The 23,968-nt window shown below is 37.3% G+C and overlaps 1 protein-coding gene across 5 annotated transcripts in view; it reads right to left on the bottom strand.

The window, feature by feature from the left end:
* Positions 1 to 19,949, bottom strand: part of RICTOR (RPTOR independent companion of MTOR complex 2) — a 129,718-nt gene extending 109,769 nt beyond the window's left edge. For 4 of the 5 annotated variants that reach the window (XM_044232512.1, XM_044232514.1, XM_044232513.1 and 1 more), the window contains exons 1-2: positions 19,901 to 19,949; positions 19,682 to 19,729 (exon numbers count right to left, since the gene is read on the bottom strand). In XM_044232512.1, coding sequence (XP_044088447.1) covers positions 19,682 to 19,729; positions 19,901 to 19,949 — 97 coding nt within the window. Of the gene's footprint in view, positions 1 to 8,447; positions 8,511 to 19,681; positions 19,730 to 19,900 lie in introns of those variants that run through there. The other variant, XM_044232515.1, reaches the window with a different exon arrangement.
* Positions 19,950 to 23,968: the final 4,019 nt, after the last annotated feature.

The following is a 23,968-nucleotide window of genomic DNA, read 5'->3' as shown; positions in this document are numbered from 1 at the left end:
AAATGAAAGAAGCATCTAGCAACAGCAGCAGGAAAGTGAAATGAACAGAATCACATTTTACAAAGGTCAGGGAAGGCTAATAACTCCCTTCTTGGCCTCCTGATTTGTCAATCAAGTTTAGCTAACCAACCAGTCTACATTTTCTGAATGACAAGTAACTAATTTTTAAAAGCAAGGTCGGATTTATCTTGTAACCTCAACCTTGAAACTTCAGAAAACTTAACAGAATACTCTGGCTATCGTATATAGTCAGTAATTAACTGAATAAATAAATGAATGAATACAGCAATTCCACTCATGGTCACAAAGAATTGTCATTAATGACAACTCAAACATTTGCTAACAAAATACTAAGGTGATTAGGGTTAGACACACATAGCACGATTTTAATGCAACCGTCCTTTCTACAGTGTTGGTTTTGTGGCTTTCTCCTATTGAATTCTGAAGTCTCATGTGATTCAAAGTGGATATAAAGTGAAATGATTAATTCATTCACTTATTCATTCAATTAACATTGATTTAGTGACATGTGCCATGCACAGGTTTCTTCAGGGGCCTCAGTCCACTATCCACAGACCAATCAAGAGTTAGCTTTCTAAATAATCAGATAATGTCATCCCCTGCTTAACCTTCTAATTGCTTCCCTTTGCAAGCATACCACAATCTCTAGTCTCACTCTCTCTTCTCCCTCTGGTTCACTGAGCACTAACCACTATTTGTTCTTATCTCTGGGCTTTTGTACCATGTTCGTTAACTAGGAAGAAGTAAGTAGGACCCACACCCCATATCTTCACTTTATGCCACCTCATTAGTCCTGAATCAAAAATACCACTGCCTCTAAGAAGTTTTCTCTGACAATCCCAACTACCACTTTCAAATACCCAATTGCACACTATTCAGAGCATCAGTACTTAACTTTCTGTTTTCACGTGTTTATTGTCTGCATTCTCCCCCACTAGAATATAATCTCCTCACCGACAGAGACACAATCTTTTTCAACACTGAATCACCAAGAAAGGAATGGTAACCTGCATATAGCAAAGGTCTATAAATGTTTTTCAATTGTCCTGAAGGAAGGCAGACATGAACAAATTATCACAAAGCTATAAGAAAGGTAACACAGAAAGTTTTATATACTATAAAAGCCCAAAGAAGGAAGATGCTGAACCTGCTGGGGATATTAAGATTAATTTATGTGGAAACCTTGTTGCTAGCTACAATAAAGACTGGGAGAAGACAAAACTAGAATGGATAGAGTAGTTAAGAAGCCAATGCTCTCATCCAGGAAAAATAAATGGGAGCCCAAATAAAGGCACAGTAGCAGAAATAAAAATAATTAGGATGCCTGGGTGGCTCAGTCTGCTAAGTGTTTACTCTTGGTTTTGGCTCAGGTCATGACCCTGAGATGGAGCCCCTGTCAGGGTCCACACTCAGTAGAGAGTCTGCCTAAGATTCTTTGCCCTTTCCCTCTCCCTCCCCTTCTGCTGCCCCCACCATGCACTCTCTCTAAATAAATAAAATCTTAAAAAACAGTAATAAAAATAATAGATTTAACACTTTTCAGAGATAAAATCATTATCATCAGACTGGTAGCAGATTTGATGTGTAGAATAAGGACAAGGAATGAGGCCAGGATGTCTCCTGGGTTCCTGCTTTGGCCCCATTAAAGTACTGCTCTTAGCCCAGATGAAATATATAGAATGATTTTTAGAATAATAATTATTAAGTCTGAGATATAGATATGTTGATCTAAGTGACCATACGGTCAAGATGTTAAGTAAGCAATCTGGAGTCCTCACACTAAAACATAAACGTCACAGACATTTATTCCACCAATAAAAAAAAAAAAAAATCAAGTATATACAATGTGCTGGGGCTATTCTAGGCACTGAGGATACAATGGTGAACACACAAAAAAGTGTCCTCATAAAACTTACATTCTTTGGAGACAAACAATAAACAATACTGTAATAGCAATAGTGACAAGGACTATGGAAGAAAAAACAATATAAAAGAATGGAAAGTGAGGGAGATAAGGGCTACTTTAGATAGAACAATCACAAAAGGCCTCACTGATAAACTGAGAGTTGAACAGAGAATTACACAAACTGAGGAAGGAAGCCTCCAAATATCGGGGGAAGAACAATTCAGACAGGATTTAAAAAGAGGTACAAAGGTTCTGGCTCTGAAAAAAGACTATAGGTAGGAATGAATGGCAAGGAGGCGGTTTTGCCAAATAAAGTGAGTAAGAGGAAAAGAGTTATGCAATGAGATTATTGTAGAAGTAGCCAGGGACTAGATTACAATGGGAGTCATCACATATAGTGGCAGCGTATTTCTTAGAAAAATCATCTTGTCATACACATCCCAGTATTTAATACAGTGCTGAGAATATACCAGGTGCTCAATGAATTCTTTTCAAATTAGTAAGTGAATAAATCAATGAATTAATGAATCTCCATTATATATATATTTTTAATTTATTTTTTATTTTTATTTTTTATAAACATATATTTTTATACCCAGGGTTATAGGTCTGTGAATCGCCAGGTTTACACACTTCACAGCACTCACCATAGCACATACCCTCCCCAATGTCCATAACCACACCGCCCTCTCCCAACCCCCCTCCCCCAGCAACCCTCAGTTTGTTTTGTGAGACTACGAGTCACTTATGGTTTGTCTCCCTCCTAATCCCATCTTGTTTCATTTATTCTTCTCCTAACCCCTTAACACCCCATGTTCCATCTCCACTCCCTCATATCAGGGAGATCATATGATAGTTGTCTTTCTCCAATTGACTTACTTCGCTAAGCATGATACCCTCTAATTCCATCCACATCGTGGCAAACGGCAAGATTTCATTTCTTTTGATGGCTGCATAGTATTCCATTGTGTATATATACCACTTCTTCTTTATCCATTCATCTGTTGATGGACATCTAGGTTCTTTCCATAGTTTGGCTATTGTAGACATTGCTGCTATAAACATTTGGGTGCACGTGCCCCTTCGGATCACTATGTTTGTATCTTTAGGGTAAATACCCGGTAGTGCAATTGCTGGGTCATAGGGTAGTTCTATTTTCAACATTTTGAGGAACCTCCATGCTGTTTTCCAGAGTGGTTGCACCAGCTTGCATTCCCACCAACAGTGTAGGAGGGTTCCCCTTTCTCCACATCCTCGCCAGTATCTGTCATTTCCTGACTTGTTAATTTTAGCCATTCTGACTGGTATGAGGTGATATCTCATTGTGGCTTTGATTTGTATTTCCCTGATGCCAAGTGATATGGAGCACTTTGTCATGTGTCTGTTGGCCATCTGGATGTCTTCTTTGCAGAAATGTCTGTTCCTGTCCTCTGCCCATTTCTTTTTTTTTTTTTTTTTTTAAAGATTTTATTTATTTATTTGACAGAGAGAGATCACAAGTAGGCAGAGAGGCAGCCTCTGCCCATTTCTTGATTGGATTATTTGTTCTTTGGGTGTTGAGTTTGCTAAGCTCTTTATAGATTTTGGACACTAGCCCTTTATCTGATATGTTGTTTGCAAATATCTTCTCCCATTCTGTCAGTGGTCTTTTGGTTTTGTTAACTGTTTGCTTTGCTGTGAAAAAGCTTTTGATCTTGATGAAATCCCAACAGTTCATTTTTCCCCTTGCTGTCCTTGCCTTTGGCGATGTTCCTAGGAAGATGTTGCTGTGGCTGAGGTCAAAGAGGTTGCTGCCTGTGTTCTCCTCAAGGATTTTGATGGATTCCTTTCTCACATTGAGGTCCTTATCCATTTTGAGTCTCTTTTTGTGTGTAGTGTAAGGAAATGGTCCAATTTCATTTTTCTGCATGTGGCTGTCCAATTTTCCCAACAGCATTTGTTGAAGAGGCTGTCTTTTTTCCATTGGACATTCTTTCCTGCTTTGTCGAAGATTAGTTGACCACAGAGTTGAGGTTCTACTTCTGGGCTCTCTATTCTGTTCCATTGATCTATGTGTCTGTTTTTGTACCAGTACCATGCTGTCTTGATGATGACAGCTTTGCAATAGAGCCTGAAGTCCAGAATTGTGATGCCACCAACTCTGGCTTTCTTTTTCAATATTCCTTTGGCTATTCGAGGTCTTTTCTGGTTCCATGTAAATTTTAGGATTATTTGTTCCACTTCTTTGAAAAAAAAAATGGATGGTATTTTAATAGGAATTGCATTAAATGTGTAGACTGCTTTAGGAAGCACAGACATTTTCATAATATTTATTCTTCCAATCCAGGAGCATGGAATATTTTTCCCTTTCTTTGTGTCTTCCTCAATTTCTTTCATGAGTACTTTATAGTTTTCTGCATATAGATTCTTAGCCTCTTTGGTTAGGTTTATTCCTAGGTATCTTATAGTTTTGGGTGCAATTGTAAATGGGATTGACTCCTTAATTTCTCTTTCTTCTGTCTTGTTGTTGGTGTAGTCCATTATATTTGACCACAATTTATATTCGACCAGTTCCTGAACTCCAATTCATCCCCAAAGGAAAAATCAAACAGCAATTTAAAGGGCTGTATTATAAGCTTTAGCAATCTTCAAAAGCAGAATTTTTAAAATCTTTCTAACAGGGACATCACCACTAGAAAGTACATATCCTTCCAAGGGGACTGCTTAAAGGAAACAGATAGTTCAAAGGATATAATTTCTAGACTGTCTGCTAAAACAACACATCATTCAATAAACCCTTCACAAAATAACCAAAATATCATTTTAGACCAACCTCTGATCATGTTGGACAGCCAAGAGTTTACTACTTCAGCACTATTCTAGGAAAAATCATTTAAAATAGTTGGGGGGAAATATGATGTATTGGTGTGTACAAGAGCAGTAAGTAATATAATCCCGAAAAACATGGGATTTACTGCAAAATATAGGTTTACTGCATTTTGTCATTCCTAATTAATACTATCAAACAAGCATTCACTCAAAATTCACCACTAAAATGAAGCATTTTTGATGGCTAATAATCCACACTCAATGAGCTAAACAGTCTAGACTCAGAATCAGCAAGGATCTTCGAAGGTTATTACTATGTTCCCACATTCAGGGAATTCCAAATTTATTGTTTCCCATATTCCCAGAATAGATACATGAACATTTTAAACATTCTGAATATTTAAAACAAAGTGAATACTAATATTTTTTAAAATATCAACATTTTAAAAATGCACTTCATCAGAAGTTTCTTTACCTTCAGTAGAGTGAATACTTGTTTCACTTTCACATTTACTCTTGCTCTTGCATACTGAAATAAGTAAAATGGTCTTTATTCTACTAATCTATGCTAAGCACATAGTGCTACGTTGCTTTCAAGTATTTAACCAATTTCCTATGCAATACTCAGTTCTAATTTCTTGGGGACAAGTACCAAGAGATGAGCAATGGAATCTTTTTCTATTAAAGCACCACCAACTCAGGGAGAAAGAAAAGCCCTAAAATCCAATGAAGAAGTAAAAGCAAAAACAAAAAACCTTTAACAATTAACATTTATTTAAAATTAAAACATTATCAAGTACAGCAAAAGACAAATGTCCATTTCTATAGCATGTCCTAGTATATTAAAGTCACAAGAAGAAAAACTAAAAATAGAGAAAGAAACAGAAGCCAATGAGAGAAATTGAGAAATACAGGGAAAGAGGCAAAAGTAATCACTTAAAGACACTTTATAACTATCAATGAGGTCTTCAGCACTCTCACTTAACCTCATTAAGTTCTACTATGTCTACTAAAAAAAATCAATTGCATTACTTTACGACTCTCTCATATGTCAAAACCTAAAGCAGGATTAGACAAGTGTTCTAATGGCCCCTTTTGAGCTCTTAAGAAAGAGAATCATAAAAGACATTTAAACATTTATGCTCCCTCAAGGAGAAGCATCTCTATTTTATACTCTAACAACTTTTCAACTTTGATTAATACTTAAAACTGTATGTTATAAATCTAAAATATTAACACACTGATATTTCTGTATCAGCATATCATTTTAAGTGAAGACCAAGAAATGTTTATCATCCTCCCTTTTTTTCCTATAGAAATACTAACCAATTTCAGTAATCATTCCACCAATTTTTTTAGGTCAACACAAAACTTTTATTGGACTGGAATTCTAAATTTTTCCAATCTTCTTTCTAACCTGTAGCTTTGAGTTTATTGAGTTCTGATTATACTTTTTCTTTCTTCCTTTTTTTTTTTTTAAGATTTTATTTATTTATTTTGACAGAGAGAGATCACAAGTAGGCAGAGAGGCAAGCAGAGAGAGAGGGGGAAGCAGGCTCCCCACTGAGCAGAGCCCAACACGGGGCTCGATCCCAGGACCCTGAGACCATGACTTGAGCCGAAGGCAGAGGCTCAACGCACTGAGCCACCCAGGAGCCCCTATACTTTTTCTTTAAACAATCATTAAGAAAAAAAAGTTCACCTATCTAATGAAAGGAAAGACTGTATCTGTATCATTACATACCTGATAGATATAAACAGCCTTGGATTAAAATAACTTGAACTCTACATACAACATGGTGATTCAACGTAACATTGGGCAAATGAAACCAGATAAAAAAGAGTACATACTGTATGAGTGTATCACAGAAGTTCAAAAACAGGCCAAACTAATCTATAGTATTAGAAGTCAAAATAGTGGCATCTTTCGTGTGGGCAAGTAGTGCCTCGAAAGAGACAGAACAGGAGCTTCTGAGGTATTGGCAGCATTCTGATTCTTGATCCGGGTTCTGTTTATTCATGTGTTCAATTTATCAAAATTTATAGGACTATACAATTATGACAAACATTTTTTGGATCTGTTTTCTTTAAATAAAAAGTAACTGAACATTTACCGCTCCCTCACAACATTATGTACTTTAACATGTAAAAAGAGAAAAGCATCTAATATCTCCACAGTTTTCAAGGCCCTCAGTAACTTACCCCCACCTTACAATGAATCCAATATGAATACTAAAATTCTATATCCTTATTATTCCTCTCTCAATAAAATGTTTAATGCCTTTATTTATGCTCAATTCCTCTTGACTTAACAACATCCTGTTCTTTCAAAGCTGTAACAATGCCCCACTTTCTTTTATTTTTTCCCAGCTCACACTTATCTTTCCCTTCTCTCATTTCTGTTGTTTTAAATGACCACTAAAGAACACCTAATATATATAGGTATTAGGTACAGATATGCGCCAAACTGTGCCAAAATTGTAATAAATAGTTTACATTTTATTCCCTCCTCAAGTGTTACTTTGAGCAGAAATAAGAAAACGTGCTCAGAAAAGGCAACTTGTCCAAACTCAAAAAACTTCTAAGGGGCACCTGGGTGGCTCAGTGGATTAAGCCGCTGCCTTCAGCTCGGGTCATGATCCCAGGGTCTTGGGATCGAGCCCCACATCAAGCTCTCTGCTCTGCAAGGAGCCTGCTTCCTCCTCTCTCTCTGCCTGCCTTTCGCCGACTTGTGATCTCTATCAAAAAATAAATAAAATAAATCTTAAAAAAATAAAAACTTCTAAGAGGCAGCGTCAAGATTCAAATCCAGATTGGACTCTAAAAGCCATGCTTTCAGCTACAGAGAGAGTTAGACTATCTCTATTTTATGTAATTAGCATATTATTTAATGTTATTTTGTCCGTATTGGTCATATTTTGTACCTTAATATCTATCTATATATAATCCTACAGTCCATGTTGTATACATAAATACTATCAAATCATACCTCACCTACATTGAACTATATGCTATGAGGCCATGCTATCTGGAAAACAACCAGGACGTAAAAGTAAGCACACCAAAAAACAGCAATAAAGATTCAAAGTATGTATCCTCACCAAGTTTATTCACTACAGGTAACATATATTATTGACAGCAGGGGCCCTTAATTCTACATAATCACAACCTATTGATATTTATTTTCCATATAATATTACCAAGTCCAGTTACATAGTTTCTATTTTATAGCACAGTAAAAGTAAAAAAAGAACTGCTAAACATAGGAATAAGAGTTGCAATGTAAAGTGATAGCTGAGTATAAGAAAATAGCACATAAGACCAAAAAGAGTAGTCCAATGTCACACAAGGTAGTAATAAATTGTTCTGCCCCCACCTCCAACAAAATAATCGACATTCATGATGGCCCCAGCCAAAGAGAAAAGGTTAAAATGTAGTTGATATATTCTTCTTAACAAAGGAGAGAAATATGTAATAGTTATAGAAATAATTATATCAATAATGGCTAAAATGTATATTTCAGAGCTCAACCAGTAACTTTCTTCTTGAGGGCTCCAAATCAACATTACTATAATATACAACATACTAATTTAATCGCTAATTATTCCAGCAATATGATTTATTTTCTACTGTACTTGTTTTTAGAAAGATTATAAAAGGTTAAGTGTATGAGTTTTAGAATCAAAAACAGTGAATAGGATCTGAATCCTACCTCTCTCTTCTACTGCCAGTATGACCTTGGGCTACTTGGGCTCCCTCTGGGCCCCACTTTCTTCACCAGTTATATAAGGATATTAAAACATATTTTCTAGAAATGTAGGAAGACTAAATTAGATAATTTAAGTAATGTTTTTAACAGTTTCCAACATATACTGAAGTTCAAAATATGGTAACTGCTATTTTTTGTAATCAAAGACCATGTCTTAAACATCTAACAACCAGAACAATGCTGGACACATAAGCAGTACTCAGTAAGTAGTTGGGGACTGGCCTGTATGAGAAGAAAAGGTAAGACTCTCTAACAGCACACAGCAGTGTCCAACATGAGTAAACCTATTACTTTTATTTGTGAATATTTACAAAATAAAAATATGAAAGAACTAGGATCAATTACTGAAAAATGATTTATTAAATTTTGGTTAATTTGATATAAGAATTTCATTAACAAACTTAGCTGCTCAGCAAAGAAACAACTTAGAATAAGCTACCTATCAATGAAAGGTTTGAGTGATGATGGATGACATCAAAGATTCATTTTGAATGGGGGAGCTAATAAAATAATTTCTGAAGTTTCCAAATATGCTTAAAAATAAACATAATATGTAGATACACACATACCTCCCCCAATCCATTCATATTCAAAGTATCCTAAGTGAACATTTACTTGCGATATAACTACTTATGTTAAAAATAACTATACTTATTCTCTACAGTACCTTTAATATAGAAACAATTACTGATGTAAGTAAAAAATTCTTCCTAGGATTCAAAAGTAAGTCTAAACTTTTTAAATAAAATAAAATAACTATCAAAAGAAACAGCAGCATAGTAAAAGGCAACACAACAGCTTATCCAAATTTCTTAATCTTCTTTTTTATCTCCTTTTAAACAATGATCAGCATGTTTTTAAATGTCTTCCATTTCACTAGGTAAAACAATTATATTTCCGTTTTCAAAACAATGGTGAAACATGAACACATCTCCCATGACAAAGGAGAAAAAGGTTACTGTAAGGTTCTTATTAAAATATACAAAGTGATATAAACATTTTTAAGGCTATGCTAATCTAAAATTTAACTCATTAAAAAGTTGTAAACTTCTGTTGAGAATTATCCTTACATGACATGAAATCTTATGTAAGAATCTGACCTGCTTTGTACGAAGTTATGCCATTCAAAAATAACATTAGAAATCCCAAACTACATCAATAAAATAAAAACACAAGTTATTCTAAATAAAGCAGAAAATGGCTATTTGTATTCAAATATTCCATTATCATGATTTTATGCTAATCATATAATAGACACAATTAAAAATTTATCCACAATACATATAAATAAAACATTCCACAATATTCCACTAGCCACCTTGTCACAAACACAGAAACTGCCATAACTAAATGTTAAGAGTTCACAGCTCACCTACCTCCAACCACTGGAGTCTTCTCACTCTTTCTGCAACTCTATTCCCTTCAGTTTTTCTTTTTCTTTTTTCTTTTTTTTTTTTTTTTCTTGGGGTAAGGGGGTTGGTGGTGATGGTGGTGGTGTGGTGAACGTTAGGGAGTATATTATACAGAATTATGAGCAGAGAAAAAAACAGGGCAATTAAAAGTTTTAGTATATGAGGGATGAACATTAAGCATGGAAAGAATAAGCAATACTACCTTAAGATGTGATTTCTCGAAGTATGAGACTATGCGACTAGATAAATATATTTATGTGCACACATCTAAAAGCAGTTAAACTTTTATCTGGCAAGTTGCTCCTTCTTAGTAACTAAAAGTAAATTACTTGGCAGTCTTCTTTGTTTACAGCTTCTGTGTCTCTTCACTCTTGCTTCATTTTAAAAAACACATGAAATTACACTGGATTCTGAACAAGATCACTAAAATCCCTGCAAGTGGCAATTCAACTCTCATTTTGCCGCTTTAATAAAAGCAATAATTTCCCCAGTATACCATTTACCCAAATAACTAGAGGGCTGGGTAGGTTGTCTGGATTTAGCAATGAAACATTCCATGTTTTTCAGAATGATCTTAATTTCAAATATTCTATCTCACCATGAGGCCACGTGTTTAAATTCTGAGGTCAGCAAATATGGTCATTTCAGTGTGGAAAGTAACAAAACACTACCCATCTCATACATAATCTCTATTTCCAAATTACATAAATCTCGAAGTAAGTTTGATAACAAATTTATAAAGCCCTTTGAACATGCAGTATTAATGAAGGGGAAAGGAAACACATATACTACAAAACAATGGAAGAAAAAAAGTCATTTATACTTGGATTTGGAATAACAGCCAAGCATTTATATACTCATAGTCACAAGCACACAATTATTTCACAGTATGCCTAAAAGCTCTCAGTCCAGTACTGCACTACCTTTAAAGGCCAGAAGAGCCCGACTTTAGAGATCTAATTAATCTTCAGTAATTGTGAGAATTATATAATCACCGAATTTTCCTCAACGTTACCTTCAAGTATGGAATAATATGCTAGAAATGTTAGTTCACAAAATTAAGTTGCAATTTTTTAAAACACTGACCCAAAGTTCTACCTATTCAAATGCTACCGTTTAATGCAAAAAAGTCTGACAGTCTGACCGGTGTCAAGTCTTCCATGAGGTCTTCCCTCTAAGCTATTCCTTACCTATCTCCCATTTTTTGAATTTTCTGAATGCCTCCAGCTTTTGATTCCTTTATAAGGACAACTAACAGGTTCTTCAAATACTACTGTCTTATACTATGCCCTGATACAGGTATATCCCAACTATAATATAAACTTGAAACCAAGAATTGTGCCTTCCTGATTCATGGTAACACTTACCCAATTATATAATATATGGATCAAAAATATGCTGACTGGCATTAACAAAACACTATAAATTCTAATCTTCAAACCACTGGAGCAAAAAAATGGCAAAGTAATTGACAGAGTTAAATTCTTGAAAAGGCAGGTAATTAAAAAACTGTCTTCTGTATTTCTTACAAAACTCAACTGAACTTCATAAATAGGATATGTTTGAAGTTCTGGCACACCCCAATTTTATATAAATTTCATCATTACCAGGTACGTTGCTCGGTTTATGCAATCTGCCTGGCTCAAAGACTTTGTAAAAGGGATTTTAAGAATGTACTTAAGTTTCAGTTCTCTTTCAATCCTATGACTTGGGACATATGTTATATTTATCTAGTTTTACACAATTATCTTCATTTTAGTTTGGCATCTGTATAATTTTAGAAGTATATTCAGATAAAATTTTAAAGTAGCTATTCAGCTTTAACCTGGCCACACTAACAAAAAAGCACAGAAAATACAAAACAATGGATGATCCAAAAAGCGTTAACAGTCAACTCTCAAATATTCGCATGTGGTTTACCTAGTATACATTTTCACCTATCTATGTTTGCTATTCTAATAGTATTTGCTCAGGAAATAAAAATTGATGCTAATAATTCACATAAAAGAAAAGACACATCAATCTATTGTAGGGGAGGAAAGAATGTAAAATCTTCCCAAGCCACATACAAGTAATGCTATTTAAATTATGTAATTTAGCACTCTTCCATCATTATTCACCTTTTTTAAGTGCAGGTAAATGAGAGTGGACTGTATTTAGCTTGGTGATAGTCAGAGATACAGACACACAGGCATGCAAACCATTCACTCACCCCACTGTGCTTTTCACAGCCCTATTTTCAGTAGCCTGAGACCTGGGAGGGGGAGGAGGCAGCAAGTCACTGCAGATGATCACTTAAAAGGAAATTGAGAGTTGACTATAATTTACATTTAAAGTGCTATGAAATACCATCACTCCTACATGTAATCATTACTGTTTATGGGAATACTTCTTACAGTGATTTAATGAGGCTGTAATGCTTTCTTTTTAACCTTTCAATATCCCAGAAACACGGAGATATCTGAGGATCACAAAGACAGAAGATGACAGTGCTACATGTGTAATGTAGTATGTATTTCAGAGATACAGGGAACTGAAGCCCAAAGAGATTAAATAGTATGCCAACATCATCCTTATATTAAGGAAGAGTAGAACGGAATTCTCCAGACACCAACTTCAATGCTACAGTCTTGCAGTCTCTTCAACCAAAACTCCCCTCTTGTCTTCTGAGATCATAGTCTTTCTTGCTAGTTTTCTTCTCTTGGCCACCTTCTTCTCATTTTTTGGTTCTTACGCTATGACACTCTCCTCAGCTTATCCTCCTAACATTTAAATCTTCCGCTTTCTCCATTTACATTCTTCCCTGTCTCAACGGCCCATGCAAAGAACAATCAGATCACAAGTTTAGAACCAAGCCAGTATTTGCAGCTACATTTTATATATGATTGACTTAACTGCCTGAAATTCAAAGTACAAAGCTTAACTCATTATCATCCCTCCAAAATGGATTTCTTCATTTCATAGCACCATCAATCTCAATGTCCCTCAGGACTGCAAATCTAAAATGTTCTTTCACTTCTACTCTCCTTAATGCTGTACTATTCCATTTCCCATCTCTCTCTCCATTCTGACATTCAATAAAATGCTTCAATCATTATTATATCACAGATGCTGGGGAAGCTTAAGATACGGTAACAGAAAAACAATAGGACAAAGAACGTAAGGCAAGGAGAAGTGATATTTAAAAAAAGGAACAAACAAAATGTAGAAAAGTAGAGGAGGAAGCAATCCCAGTGAATACCCACTCAGATGATTTCTAGACGTTCCAAGTAACCTAGACCTTAAAGAATTAGGACTTCAACAAAGAGTACTGAAAATGAAATTCTAGGCAGAGGAAACCACCTGCACGAGGTCAAGTAAATAGCAACCACATGCCATATGCAAGGAATAAATCATTTTTTCCAAAGCAGATTCTCAACTAGGGGTATAACACAATCTCCAAGGGGAAAGAACAAATATGGGGAGGTAAGTGCTTTGGACTTGCTAACTTTCCCCATCCCTGCTGAAAAGTGCTGTGTATAAAGAAGGAAGAGAGTGTCTTACACAAGTAAACTCTGCACAGAGGCTGACAGAATAGTATGATTAAGACAGTACAGAAGATAATAATTCTGGGGGCGCCTAGGTGGCTCAGGGGGTTGAGCCTTCGGCTCAGGTCATGGTCTCCGGGTCCTGGGATGGAGCCCCACATCAGGGCTCTCTGCTCAACAGGGAGCCTGCTTCCCTTCCTCTCTCTCTCTGCCTGCCTCTCTGCCTACTTGTGGTCTCTGTCTGTCAAATAAATAAATAAAATCTTAAAAAAAAAAAAAAGAAGATAATAATTCTGGAATAAATCATAAAAGGCCTTCAATGCCAAGTTAAGAAATCTGGACTTTATTCTGTGAGCAACAACACGCCAGGGAAGTGTGAGTGTTCTGGGTTTTGTTTTTGATTTTTTTTTTTAATTTAAGGGAATGATAAGATCAGATCTACATTTCAGGATAATAATCCTGGCAATCACATAGCAGAGAAAGTGAAGAAAAGATGACAGAAAAGATTTTACATCATCCTAATGAGATAATAAAGATGTGAACAAGACCAAGACAATGTTATAGGAAAGAACAGATCTCCTTAGGTATTTCACCGGCAATCTGAAGAACACAGCACCTGAACAAAGATAATCTGTAGGTCTTTAGCTTGATTATTACAAAGGATGGTGATGGTAACTAGAAAGTAAAAAGAATATGCTTTGGGATGCAAAGTTTTACACATTAGGTCTTTAGATGAGTAGACACCTAATACTAATGTGTTTTGCAAGCTTAAAAGAAATTTAATTATCATAACTATCTCAGCACATGGATTTTTTTTTTTCCCCCAATTCCTGGATTTTTGAAGCTCTCATTGTAAAGGCTGTTCAGGGACATAGCACCTAGCACCGTAGGAAAGAAGAGATCAAGGACAGAATCTTAAGGCTCACTTGCTTAAGTAGCTGGAAGACTAGTCAGGGAACACAGAAGGGGCAGCATGAGAGGCAGGAAAAGCAGCAGGAGAATATTTCACAGAAATGAAGTGACATAGTTGCAAGAATAGCAATAGTGTAGTGCCTACAAGTGCATGATCTGCAGTCACTCACTAATCCTATGACCCTGGCTGAATTACTTAACCTGAATTTCAGACCTTTAGAATTTTAAAGCCTATATCCTCAACTGTAAAATAGGGATAAAAAGAGTACCTCAGTTATTAAAGATTAAGTGAGATAACATATTTTAGAGCCTGGAACAAAACTATTAATACAGCAGTAGTTCTAAAATAGAATAGGGAACTTAAAAATGCCAATGAATTTTACATGAGATTACCAGCATCCTTTAAAAAACTATTTTCAGTACATGGGGAAAGCTGTGCTTAGAAGACTAGAGTGGTTAAGGAAGAAAGCTCTAGAGTGAGGATGAACTATTCTTTCCATAGAGTTGATGGAAAAACAGATATTTTGTAATCTTTGTCTTTATCTTTCCACACCTCCCACCATCATCTGATGCCTGGTATAGTACCTGATCCATATGAAGGATATAACAAATGATGACTGAACATAAGAAAACTTCCAATAGGAAGGAAGAAATGAAGAAGAAAGGGATCTCAGTTCTACAAAGAATCTTAGAGGAAACAGTATTAAAAGCATAAAATTCCTTTCCAGGTTAGCCTTAAAAGGGAACAGAGATGCTTTATTCCCTGACTCAGGGAACCAAAAGATACATATGTATAAAATATCAAGGAGATAAGACAGGCACACCCACCTGGCTGGCTCAGTAGGTAGAGCATGTGACTCTTGATCTGGGGTACTGAGTTCAAGACCCACACTGGGCACAAAGATTACTTTAAAAAATAAAGGGAAGGAGTCAAGGGAATTCACATTACACAGCTTTGACCTTCTTAATAAAGTAAGTTCTCTGCACAGTGTAGTCAGTTTGAAATCTGAAGAAAACAAATTAGTTGATTACTCCATTTCAATATATATTGACCTTCATTTCTAACTCTAACATTCTAGTCTAGTTCACCACCATTTCTTGGATTACATCAGTGGAGCTTCCTAGGCAGCTCCTTTTCCTGCTGACTTTTACCTTTCAGAAGGTGTGGTACAGTCTCTTGGAACCCATGTTTCCTTTCATTATGTCCACCACTATTCTTATGAGAAGTCAAACATTCTGTGAAGCCTTCTCTGATCCTCTACCCACCAAACAATTCATCACTTTCTCCTCTAGGTTATTTCTGGTCCTTGCACAGTTTGGTTACTTAATTTATCGTTCCATATTGCAATCGCTTAATCTGTTCCAGTAAATACCTAAAAAGGGGAATAACATCTTCCTTATCTTCATTCCTCCAGCACTTAATTCAGCAATTAGTAAATAACAAGCATTCAGTCAACGTTTGTTTTGTCTAACTCAAGTCAGTAATCAAACAACATGAGTAATCTATCTGCTCACTAGAAAAAAATCAGAAAACAAAAAGTAGTATTCAAATCTGCATCACTCAGTTAACCTTCCTATCTTTCTAAGTATGAAACAGCAACTAAGACAGCCAATTTCTGTATTCTTTCTAACGATAAAGTAAAAGAATTGGATAATCAAGAAATAAAACTCAATACTATTACATAAATTCTATTCTAAAAGATTTCAATACAGGTTTGTCCATGTCCTGAAAATTCACTTTGAACACAATGATTAAATTATTGTACAGTAAGAAGAACTTACACAGGAAGAATACCCTGTGTCTTTTCACGTTATTCAGTACCACAAATGTACTATGAGACTGATAAAAAAAAAAAAGCCAGGCTATCCTTGCAGTGGAAGTGACTAAGGGAAGCTTTTTGGTTTCAAAATAGATATTGGCATGCAAAACAGAGAGAGTATTTAAATTATATCAATAGTAACTATCAGGGACTTTCACAAAATTAAGTAGTTGTTTGAACAAAACTGAAAGCAGCAATCACCAGTAAGTTTACTGTGAGATCTACTGCAGTACATCGGTAGATCGCAGTTCCTAAACTAGATCAAAATTAGTCCACCAACAATTTTTAACTGAAGTACATTATGTATGAACCAACTACCAAAACCAAAGCACCTAGAACTCTCCTGGGCCTCAAGAAGTTTGCAAGGCTAGCCAAATCATTATTACTAAGAAATTTCTGGAGTCAGAGAAAAATTCTAAGGTTCTATAAAATAAAATACTACATTTTATCTCAAGTACATATGATACTCTTTGCTTAGACCTAATTTACTGGTAATCTCACAGAATATTCCTTTACAGTTGTTATATTCAAGAACTCGGGGCACCTGGGTGGCTCAGTGGGTTAAAGCCTCTGCCTTCGGCTCAGGTCATGATCCCAGGGTCCTGGGATGTAGCCACACATCAGGCTCTCTGCTCAGCGGGGAGCCTGCTTCCTCCTCTCTCTCTTTCTGCTTCTCTGCCTACTTGTGATCTCTGTCTGTCAAATAAATAAATAAAATCTTTAAAAAATAATTTTAAAAAAAGAACTCTACTTCAGACAAGCTATACCCAATTAACAGTATGTCCCAAAAAAATGAAAGCCTCAATACCGTAATTCCTTATTGTTTATAATGTTCAAAACAACTTTGAAATATTTTAAGTGCGATATAAATAATCACAACTGATTTCATAGTGTGGGAAAACAACTAACGTTTAGTTAACATCACTCACAAAAGTATCAGCTCCTGTACTGAGTATTTTAAGCATTAGTTCATTCACTTCTCACATTGTTAATAGCCCTTTGAAGTTATCTCTCTTTGAGCTGAAGAAAACAAGAGTTAAACAAGGTCAAATAACTTGCCCCACATCACCTATTAAGTATGCCCGCTGAGATTAAAACCCAGAACTATTTGACTGTACAGTCTGATCTCTTTTCACTATACATTGAGGGTTCCTTTAGGAATTACAATGACCATGACCTCTGTTTAACAATGAACTCTGTGAGATAGCTACACAATGAATTTCTCAAAGGTTATATAAAAACAATTAAAATGAGATCAAACACTGCCTTCACATTAAAAACATGTAGTTTTGGTTACCCAAACTTTATCTAAAATGTACTGTAATTCAATCCACAAACAGCTGCCTTTCAGCAGCAACCAGACTGCCCAAGAGCTCAAGAACTATTACTGAAGAATAATTCCTCATGAGGCTTCTTGAGGTTAGATCCACAGGACTTTAGATTCACAAACCTTTCAACAATGAAATGTCTGTCTGAATAGCAGTTCCTTGAACAACAGCTTCCCTATATAATAAATTATTTTTTATTCTCATATAGCTTCTCTTACTTGCATATGCCTTTTGCCATCAATTTCAATAGGCTGTGTATATTCCAAACTAAACTATATTTTATCAGGGCAAGTAGAAATAGCATTTTTTGCTTGTTGCATTATCCTAAAAACATCTACTGACAATAATGTTCACAAAATGCTCAGGAACTATAACATTTTAAATAGTAAACATACACTTATCTGTGCACTTGAGTAAGTCTGAAGTAAATCAAAGCTATCAAAACAAATTTGTCCATTTTTTTACAAACCAAAATTTTGATACCAACCACAGAAACTGCTACATACAGCTCAGCAAACTCAACCTAAAGCACAAATATAACATTTCTAGCACCACATCCAAGCAAACTTTTAAGGAGAAAATTAAGACAGAAGATAAGTTCTCTTTTCACCATCTAAATACATATGCCCATGAAGAAATTAAATCACTAATAAAGTACATCTGTTACAAAACACAGATGTTAACTTTGAACCCTGTGGGAATTTTGTTTTTGTTAGGAAATTTACTAGACTACCACATACATTTCATATAGATTTTTCGTGTGTGTGTTTTAAAGTCAAGTTTCCAAACTGTTACACAAAAGTCAAAAGCTTTACATCTTTCTACACGAATGTCCGTGAAAAATGAACACTAATGAAAAAAAGTTTCAGTTTAGTGCATTAGTAGAAACCCATCTGCCTATTAGCACCAGCATCTAGGTCGCCCAAAACAAAGTCCCTGAACTTTCAGAATTAAATATTCGTACAAAAATGTACTCTCGTAGCTAAACGAAAAGCAGCCGTTTAGTTTATAAGTTATCTTACACTGCGAAATATAAAATACAGCAGATAATGCACTATGCTTTAAATACCAGAGATGAGCCTCAACAATGAGCCCGCGTCTGACAAATACTTTAGATAACAGTCATTACGTCAAGTAGAACATGGGTTAAATTTTTTAAATTTTTAATGAACTGTTTACGACTTTCTTTAACTTCCTAAAGTGTTTTTCAGATCTCAGAAAGGAAATTCATTCTATACAGCTGAACCAGCTTACACTCTAGCCGGTGTGAAATATGACTTCTTCGGAATCAGTAGACCAAATCCTGTTTACCGTGGAAGAAAAAAAAAAAAAGAAAAAGAAAAACCTTGTATACAACTACTGTATCTTCAGCGAGATATTGTCGAATACACTACGGTGACTAGTATAAGATTCACTGGCCAGTAGCTGGATTAGATCCTTAAAAACACAACCGCGGGGTTCGCCCAGTTCCCAAGGTGTAAACAAACCCGTCGCCAATGCAGAAGGTAAACAATGAACCTGCAGCGAGGGTGAGGGGGCGGTCTTTGCCAACTACACTCCCAGCCACCGGGAAAAGGGAAACGGGAATGAACTACAGCGTAAACCAGACACTTAACCATAGTCCCCGATTCTAGGTTTCACTACCCAGTTATCAATGCTGCGGGTCCCCCAGGGCGGTGAGCAAACAGTAAAGCAGTCACGCAGGCAAGCAAGAACCCAGCAGGTCCGGCTTCTGCTCTGGGGGACGGGGAGGGCAGGATGTGGTCGCTCTTCCCTCAGACATCCTCCGGCAACCTAAATAACAGCTTCTACCTCCCGCCGGCCGCCTTCAGGCGAATGGCTGCACGAGCTCCGGGATGGGAGTGAAATGCTCCCTCGGGGGTCCAGAACACCCAGACGGTCGCCGGCTCCGCGGAGTCCCGCCTGGCGTTCCGCGGCACCCGCCGCACCCAGAGGCCCGGAGAAAGGCACGGGGCCAGGGAAGCGGGCACCGGGAAGGGGGATGGGTCCCGGGAGGCTGCCCCGGGCTTGGCTCCCGCGAGCCAGCAGGCGGGGCTCGGGATCTGCCTCCCGCACCCCCTCCGGTCCCGTGCGGGGCCCGCCCCTGCCCCCGGTCCCCGGCCCCCAGCTCCTCCCCAGCAGCGCGCTCTCGCCGGCGCCCGCGGCGCCCCGCGTTACCTCGGGTCAGATCCAGCGGGACGTTCTCCTCGCCGCTGTCATTCCGCCCTGTGCGAAACAGACACACAGCTCCAATTAGGATTCGCTCGCAGGCCAGCGGCGGCAACCCTGGCTCCGGCCAGCGCCCCTAATCGCTCCCCCAGCCCAGGGCCAGGGGGAGGCAAGGGCCAGGGGTCGCGGGCCCCAGGCGGGAGGGAGCGAGGGTTGCAGCGGGCTTACCTCGTATTCGGAGGTTCTTCAGCGAGCGGCCGCGGCCGATCGCCGCCATATTGACGGGTTTCAGTCACAACACCGGAAACCTCGCCCAATCGCGCGAGAACCCCTTCCCCTCCCCGCGCGCCGCGCCCGCCCCCCGCGGCATCTCCCCCGCCCCTCCGCGGTGGCAGGCGGCGGGTGGTGCCGGCTCTCCCCGGGGCGTGGAGGGAACGCGGTGCCGACCCGGGGTTTCCATGGGGCTCGCGGCTTGCGCACCCGTCCGCCCGCCTGGGAGCCCGAGGTCGCAGCTACACGCCCGGCCCTCCGAGTGCAAGTCTGCCGGGAGGCGGCATTTCCCACGAGGGGAATCCCATTGATGGGAGTTCGCAGCGTGGAGGATGCTTCCCCTCCAGCGCCGCGGAAACTGTGATCGGAGCCGAGGAGGCCGGGATGCGGCCGCACGCCACCTGCGGAAACCATCCTGCCCCGTTCTCCGTCCGGCTTTCAAGCCCTCCCTTCCTTCTTCATCAGTGAAAACGATGTTTATTCAAAAACAAAGCTGCGCACGGTTTTAACGTAACTCCGATCCCGTCCCGGAGTCGCTCTGCTCCAACCAAGTTAACACGTAACAAAGTTTGTTTTCCACCCTCGTTGTGACCACCGCACCAAGCAGCCTTGCACTTGATCTTCAAAACCACACTTAGCGGGAGAACCTCTCTAAGAGGAAGTGGTCGGGTGGACGTTTCGTTTTCCACCGCCTGGCGCAGGCCGGGAGAAGGGAATTCGGAAGCGGGCAGCGCGGGGTGGTGGTCCCTTGCGGTGGGGGGAGATGGTTCCCGCGCACGCGCGGGCGCCGGGAGGCCCGGGGAGAGGGTTTCCTCTGCCTGGAACGGAGCGCGCGCCGCTGAGGGCTGAGTCGGGTTTTCTGTCTGTGTAGCTCTTGAGCACGGGCTAATGCAGAGGTTGTGGGTTCATATTTTTTATGCATAAACCTGGGAACTATTAACTGTAGAGATTTCAGTTCTAGAAACTGTTTTGCCTAATTAATATATATACACCTGGCCTCTGACCCAGCAACTTTCTCTTCAAGTACACTAACTTAAAGGAGAGGGTGAGGGTTCTGCCGCCTCCCATCCTCGACTTGTCGTTTATTACGTGAGACTGGTAGGTCAGCAGTGGAGAGCTTGGTTTAACCACCTCTCTTCTCCCAGTTAACGCAGTGTCCACGATAAATAAATGTTCAATAAATAATCGGTTCGATGAGCAAGTGCCTTGGAGTCCTTTATTCCAATGGTCGTTTTGGTGTTAAAAATATATATTGGAGCTATAATTGCCGTTGTTAATAATAGTGGACAATTGGAAGCACAGATGACCAAAAGTAGGGATTATGCAAATTATTACAACCATAAAAATGGTGTAGGTCTTATATATTTATAGAAAATAAGGTTCATGATTTTAAGTCCAGCAACAGATTACAAAGTTCCTCCTTTTTATACACGTTTAAAATACGTATAAATTAAAATTAGGCGGTATAAAATATTTTACATATCTCTACATAGAAAAGAGTCTGAGAAGATATAGATCAAAATGTTAACTTATTTTTTTCTCTTCAGTTGTGTAATTACACATACGGTTTTTGTTCCTGTTTGCTGTCTGTACTCTAAATGTCCTGTAATTAATATATGTCTAGTATAAGACAAGCAAAATAAAAGCAGCATACAGTAGCATCATTAGAAAATAAAAGAGGAATACTGCTTCCTTAGGAGACAATCCTCATCCATACATTCCACATCCTTTTCTTATTAAGTCTACGGTCAGATATCTGTTCCTGATATTGCCCTTGTATTCAATGATGCAACACAATTAGAGCACCTTTTAAAAATGTCTCCTGACATAACCACTAATAATTTTGATAACAACAAACTTTGCTCTTTCTCTTGTAGCTTTTAGGTCTTGGTGCAAATTTAGTGACTCTAGTTGCAACCTAAGGCAAAAATCACAACATTTGAGGTCTGGTTTGGACATTTAAAATTTGCATTTCATCCTTCCATGTATCACATTTCACCATTTTAGAAAAGAAGAAATCTAACAATGGAAAGTCTACCAGATTCTTAAAATTGTTCCAATTTTCAACCAACCTTTTTTATCCTATTTTTTGTCCCTATTTATTCTAAAGTAATTCCTTCCTAATACAATTTAACTTCATTTCTCTTTCATTTTTCCATGAAAGTTGAGTACAACTGATCCACTTTTAAATTACTTAAGGTACATGAAAGCCTGAATCTAACAACCTTTCATCTTTGTAACTATACATTCTTATTTAAAGATCATTAGTCAATTATTTTCTCTTTCATGAGGAAAAAAAATCATCTTTCCCCAATCTTACAATGAGACTGACTAGTTTTTCTTCTATTACCATCCAGTTATTTAAGTGGTTATGTTCTTCACATTTGTTGTTAAGGTGAATAGTAGGATTTCTGGTAAAAAGAACAAGTTATTAGTGTTTGCAAGTGACACTCAACTGGGTAGTAGGATTTTAGGTAAATTTTAGTAAAGAATACATTTCACAATGTTGTGTTTGCTTTTCAAACAATGCATTATTGATTCTAGTCAGCCTGTTATTTGTTAGAATCTCTAAGTTATTTTCTATACTTGTCAAAAACTAACTATTCCTCTTTTGAAACTTGTTTTTCTTCCTTGTTTATTTTAGCCCACCCCTATGTTTTACTCATTCTGTTTACTTGTTACTACTTCTCCAATTTTCCAGGTCATTTTGATTCTAATCTGGTCATTGAGAATGTGACTTCCTCTTCTTAGTTTTCATTTCCCAAGTAGGTTTCATTTGCTGTGTGAATGAAATGTCTTTTCTCATAGTATTAGTCACTGATAAAAAATGTTATATGAGATTGGGTCCAGGACCACACCTCTGAGAGATAACTGCTTAATTCTGAAGATAAATGACTCAATTGATGATCACTATCTGGGTTCTATCCTCTATCCTATTACACAAAGTTAATAATTCTAGTTTATAAACCAAATATTATCAGTTTCGGGTACAAAGATAATGTTGAACAGAAACAAAGCCTTGCCAAAATCTTAGTTCCCTTTATCTATCTGCCTTACTGCATAGGCCATATGAAGATAAAGCAAGTAAAAAAAACCACAACATTTGATGGTCTGTTTTTTGGTAATTTTTCTTCATAGTTAAACCACACGTTTAAAATCTAGATAAAGAACATTAAAATAACAGGCAATGGACTAAAATCAAACAAATGTTGTAATCTTGTATAGTGTTGATTATGAAGATTCAGCCTTGGTCTTGTTTGCCTCTTAGAATTGTTCCTTCAAATTTTAATCTTTGTCTTAAAATAACAGGAAGGAGTCTCATTGTTCCTTTAAATTTTAATTTCTGTTCCAAAAATTTCTTGTAAATTTCATTTTAGAAAAATTCTGTAAGGTATAAAGACACTCTACAAAAACAGTTTTAAATACAGTATGAGCCTTTTTTTTGTGAAAGAAGGATATATCCATTCAGAAAATAAAATTTGGAAGGGTATGCACTAAAATTTCAGCAGTGACTATCTTTGGTTGGTAGAATTTTTAATGGTTTTTATCTTTTCAATTTTAACTTTCCTAAAACATGTTTTTACTTATATAATTTTTTAAGAAGAATTATTTGAGAGAAATTTTTCTGGCTATTCTAAATCATAATGATAAACATCTCATTATAATAATGTGCTAAGCAATGGACCTACCAAATTATTTCTCTGTGCATCTCATCATTTAAAAAAGAAGACTTGTGCACACACTCCAATAACGTATGTATTTACTCATTTTTTAAAAAGATTTTATTTTTAAAGTAATCTCTACACCCAACATGGGGCTCAAACTACATCCCTGAGATCAAGACTCCCATGATCCACTGACTGAGCCAGCCAGGTACCCCTACTTTTTTTTAATTAAATAAGACTTAAAACGTAAAGATGAAATGAAAATGGTTAAAGGTACATTTTAATGTTAGTTTATTAATGACACTAATAACAACAATGGGACTGAATATCCTTTATTGTTTTTTAAATTTCTTTAAATACT

Source organism: Neovison vison, chromosome 1 (genome assembly GCF_020171115.1).
Source record: "Neovison vison isolate M4711 chromosome 1, ASM_NN_V1, whole genome shotgun sequence".
In the NCBI taxonomy this organism is placed as follows: domain Eukaryota; kingdom Metazoa; phylum Chordata; class Mammalia; order Carnivora; family Mustelidae; genus Neogale; species Neogale vison.
This window is presented reverse-complemented; position numbering and strand designations above follow the sequence as displayed.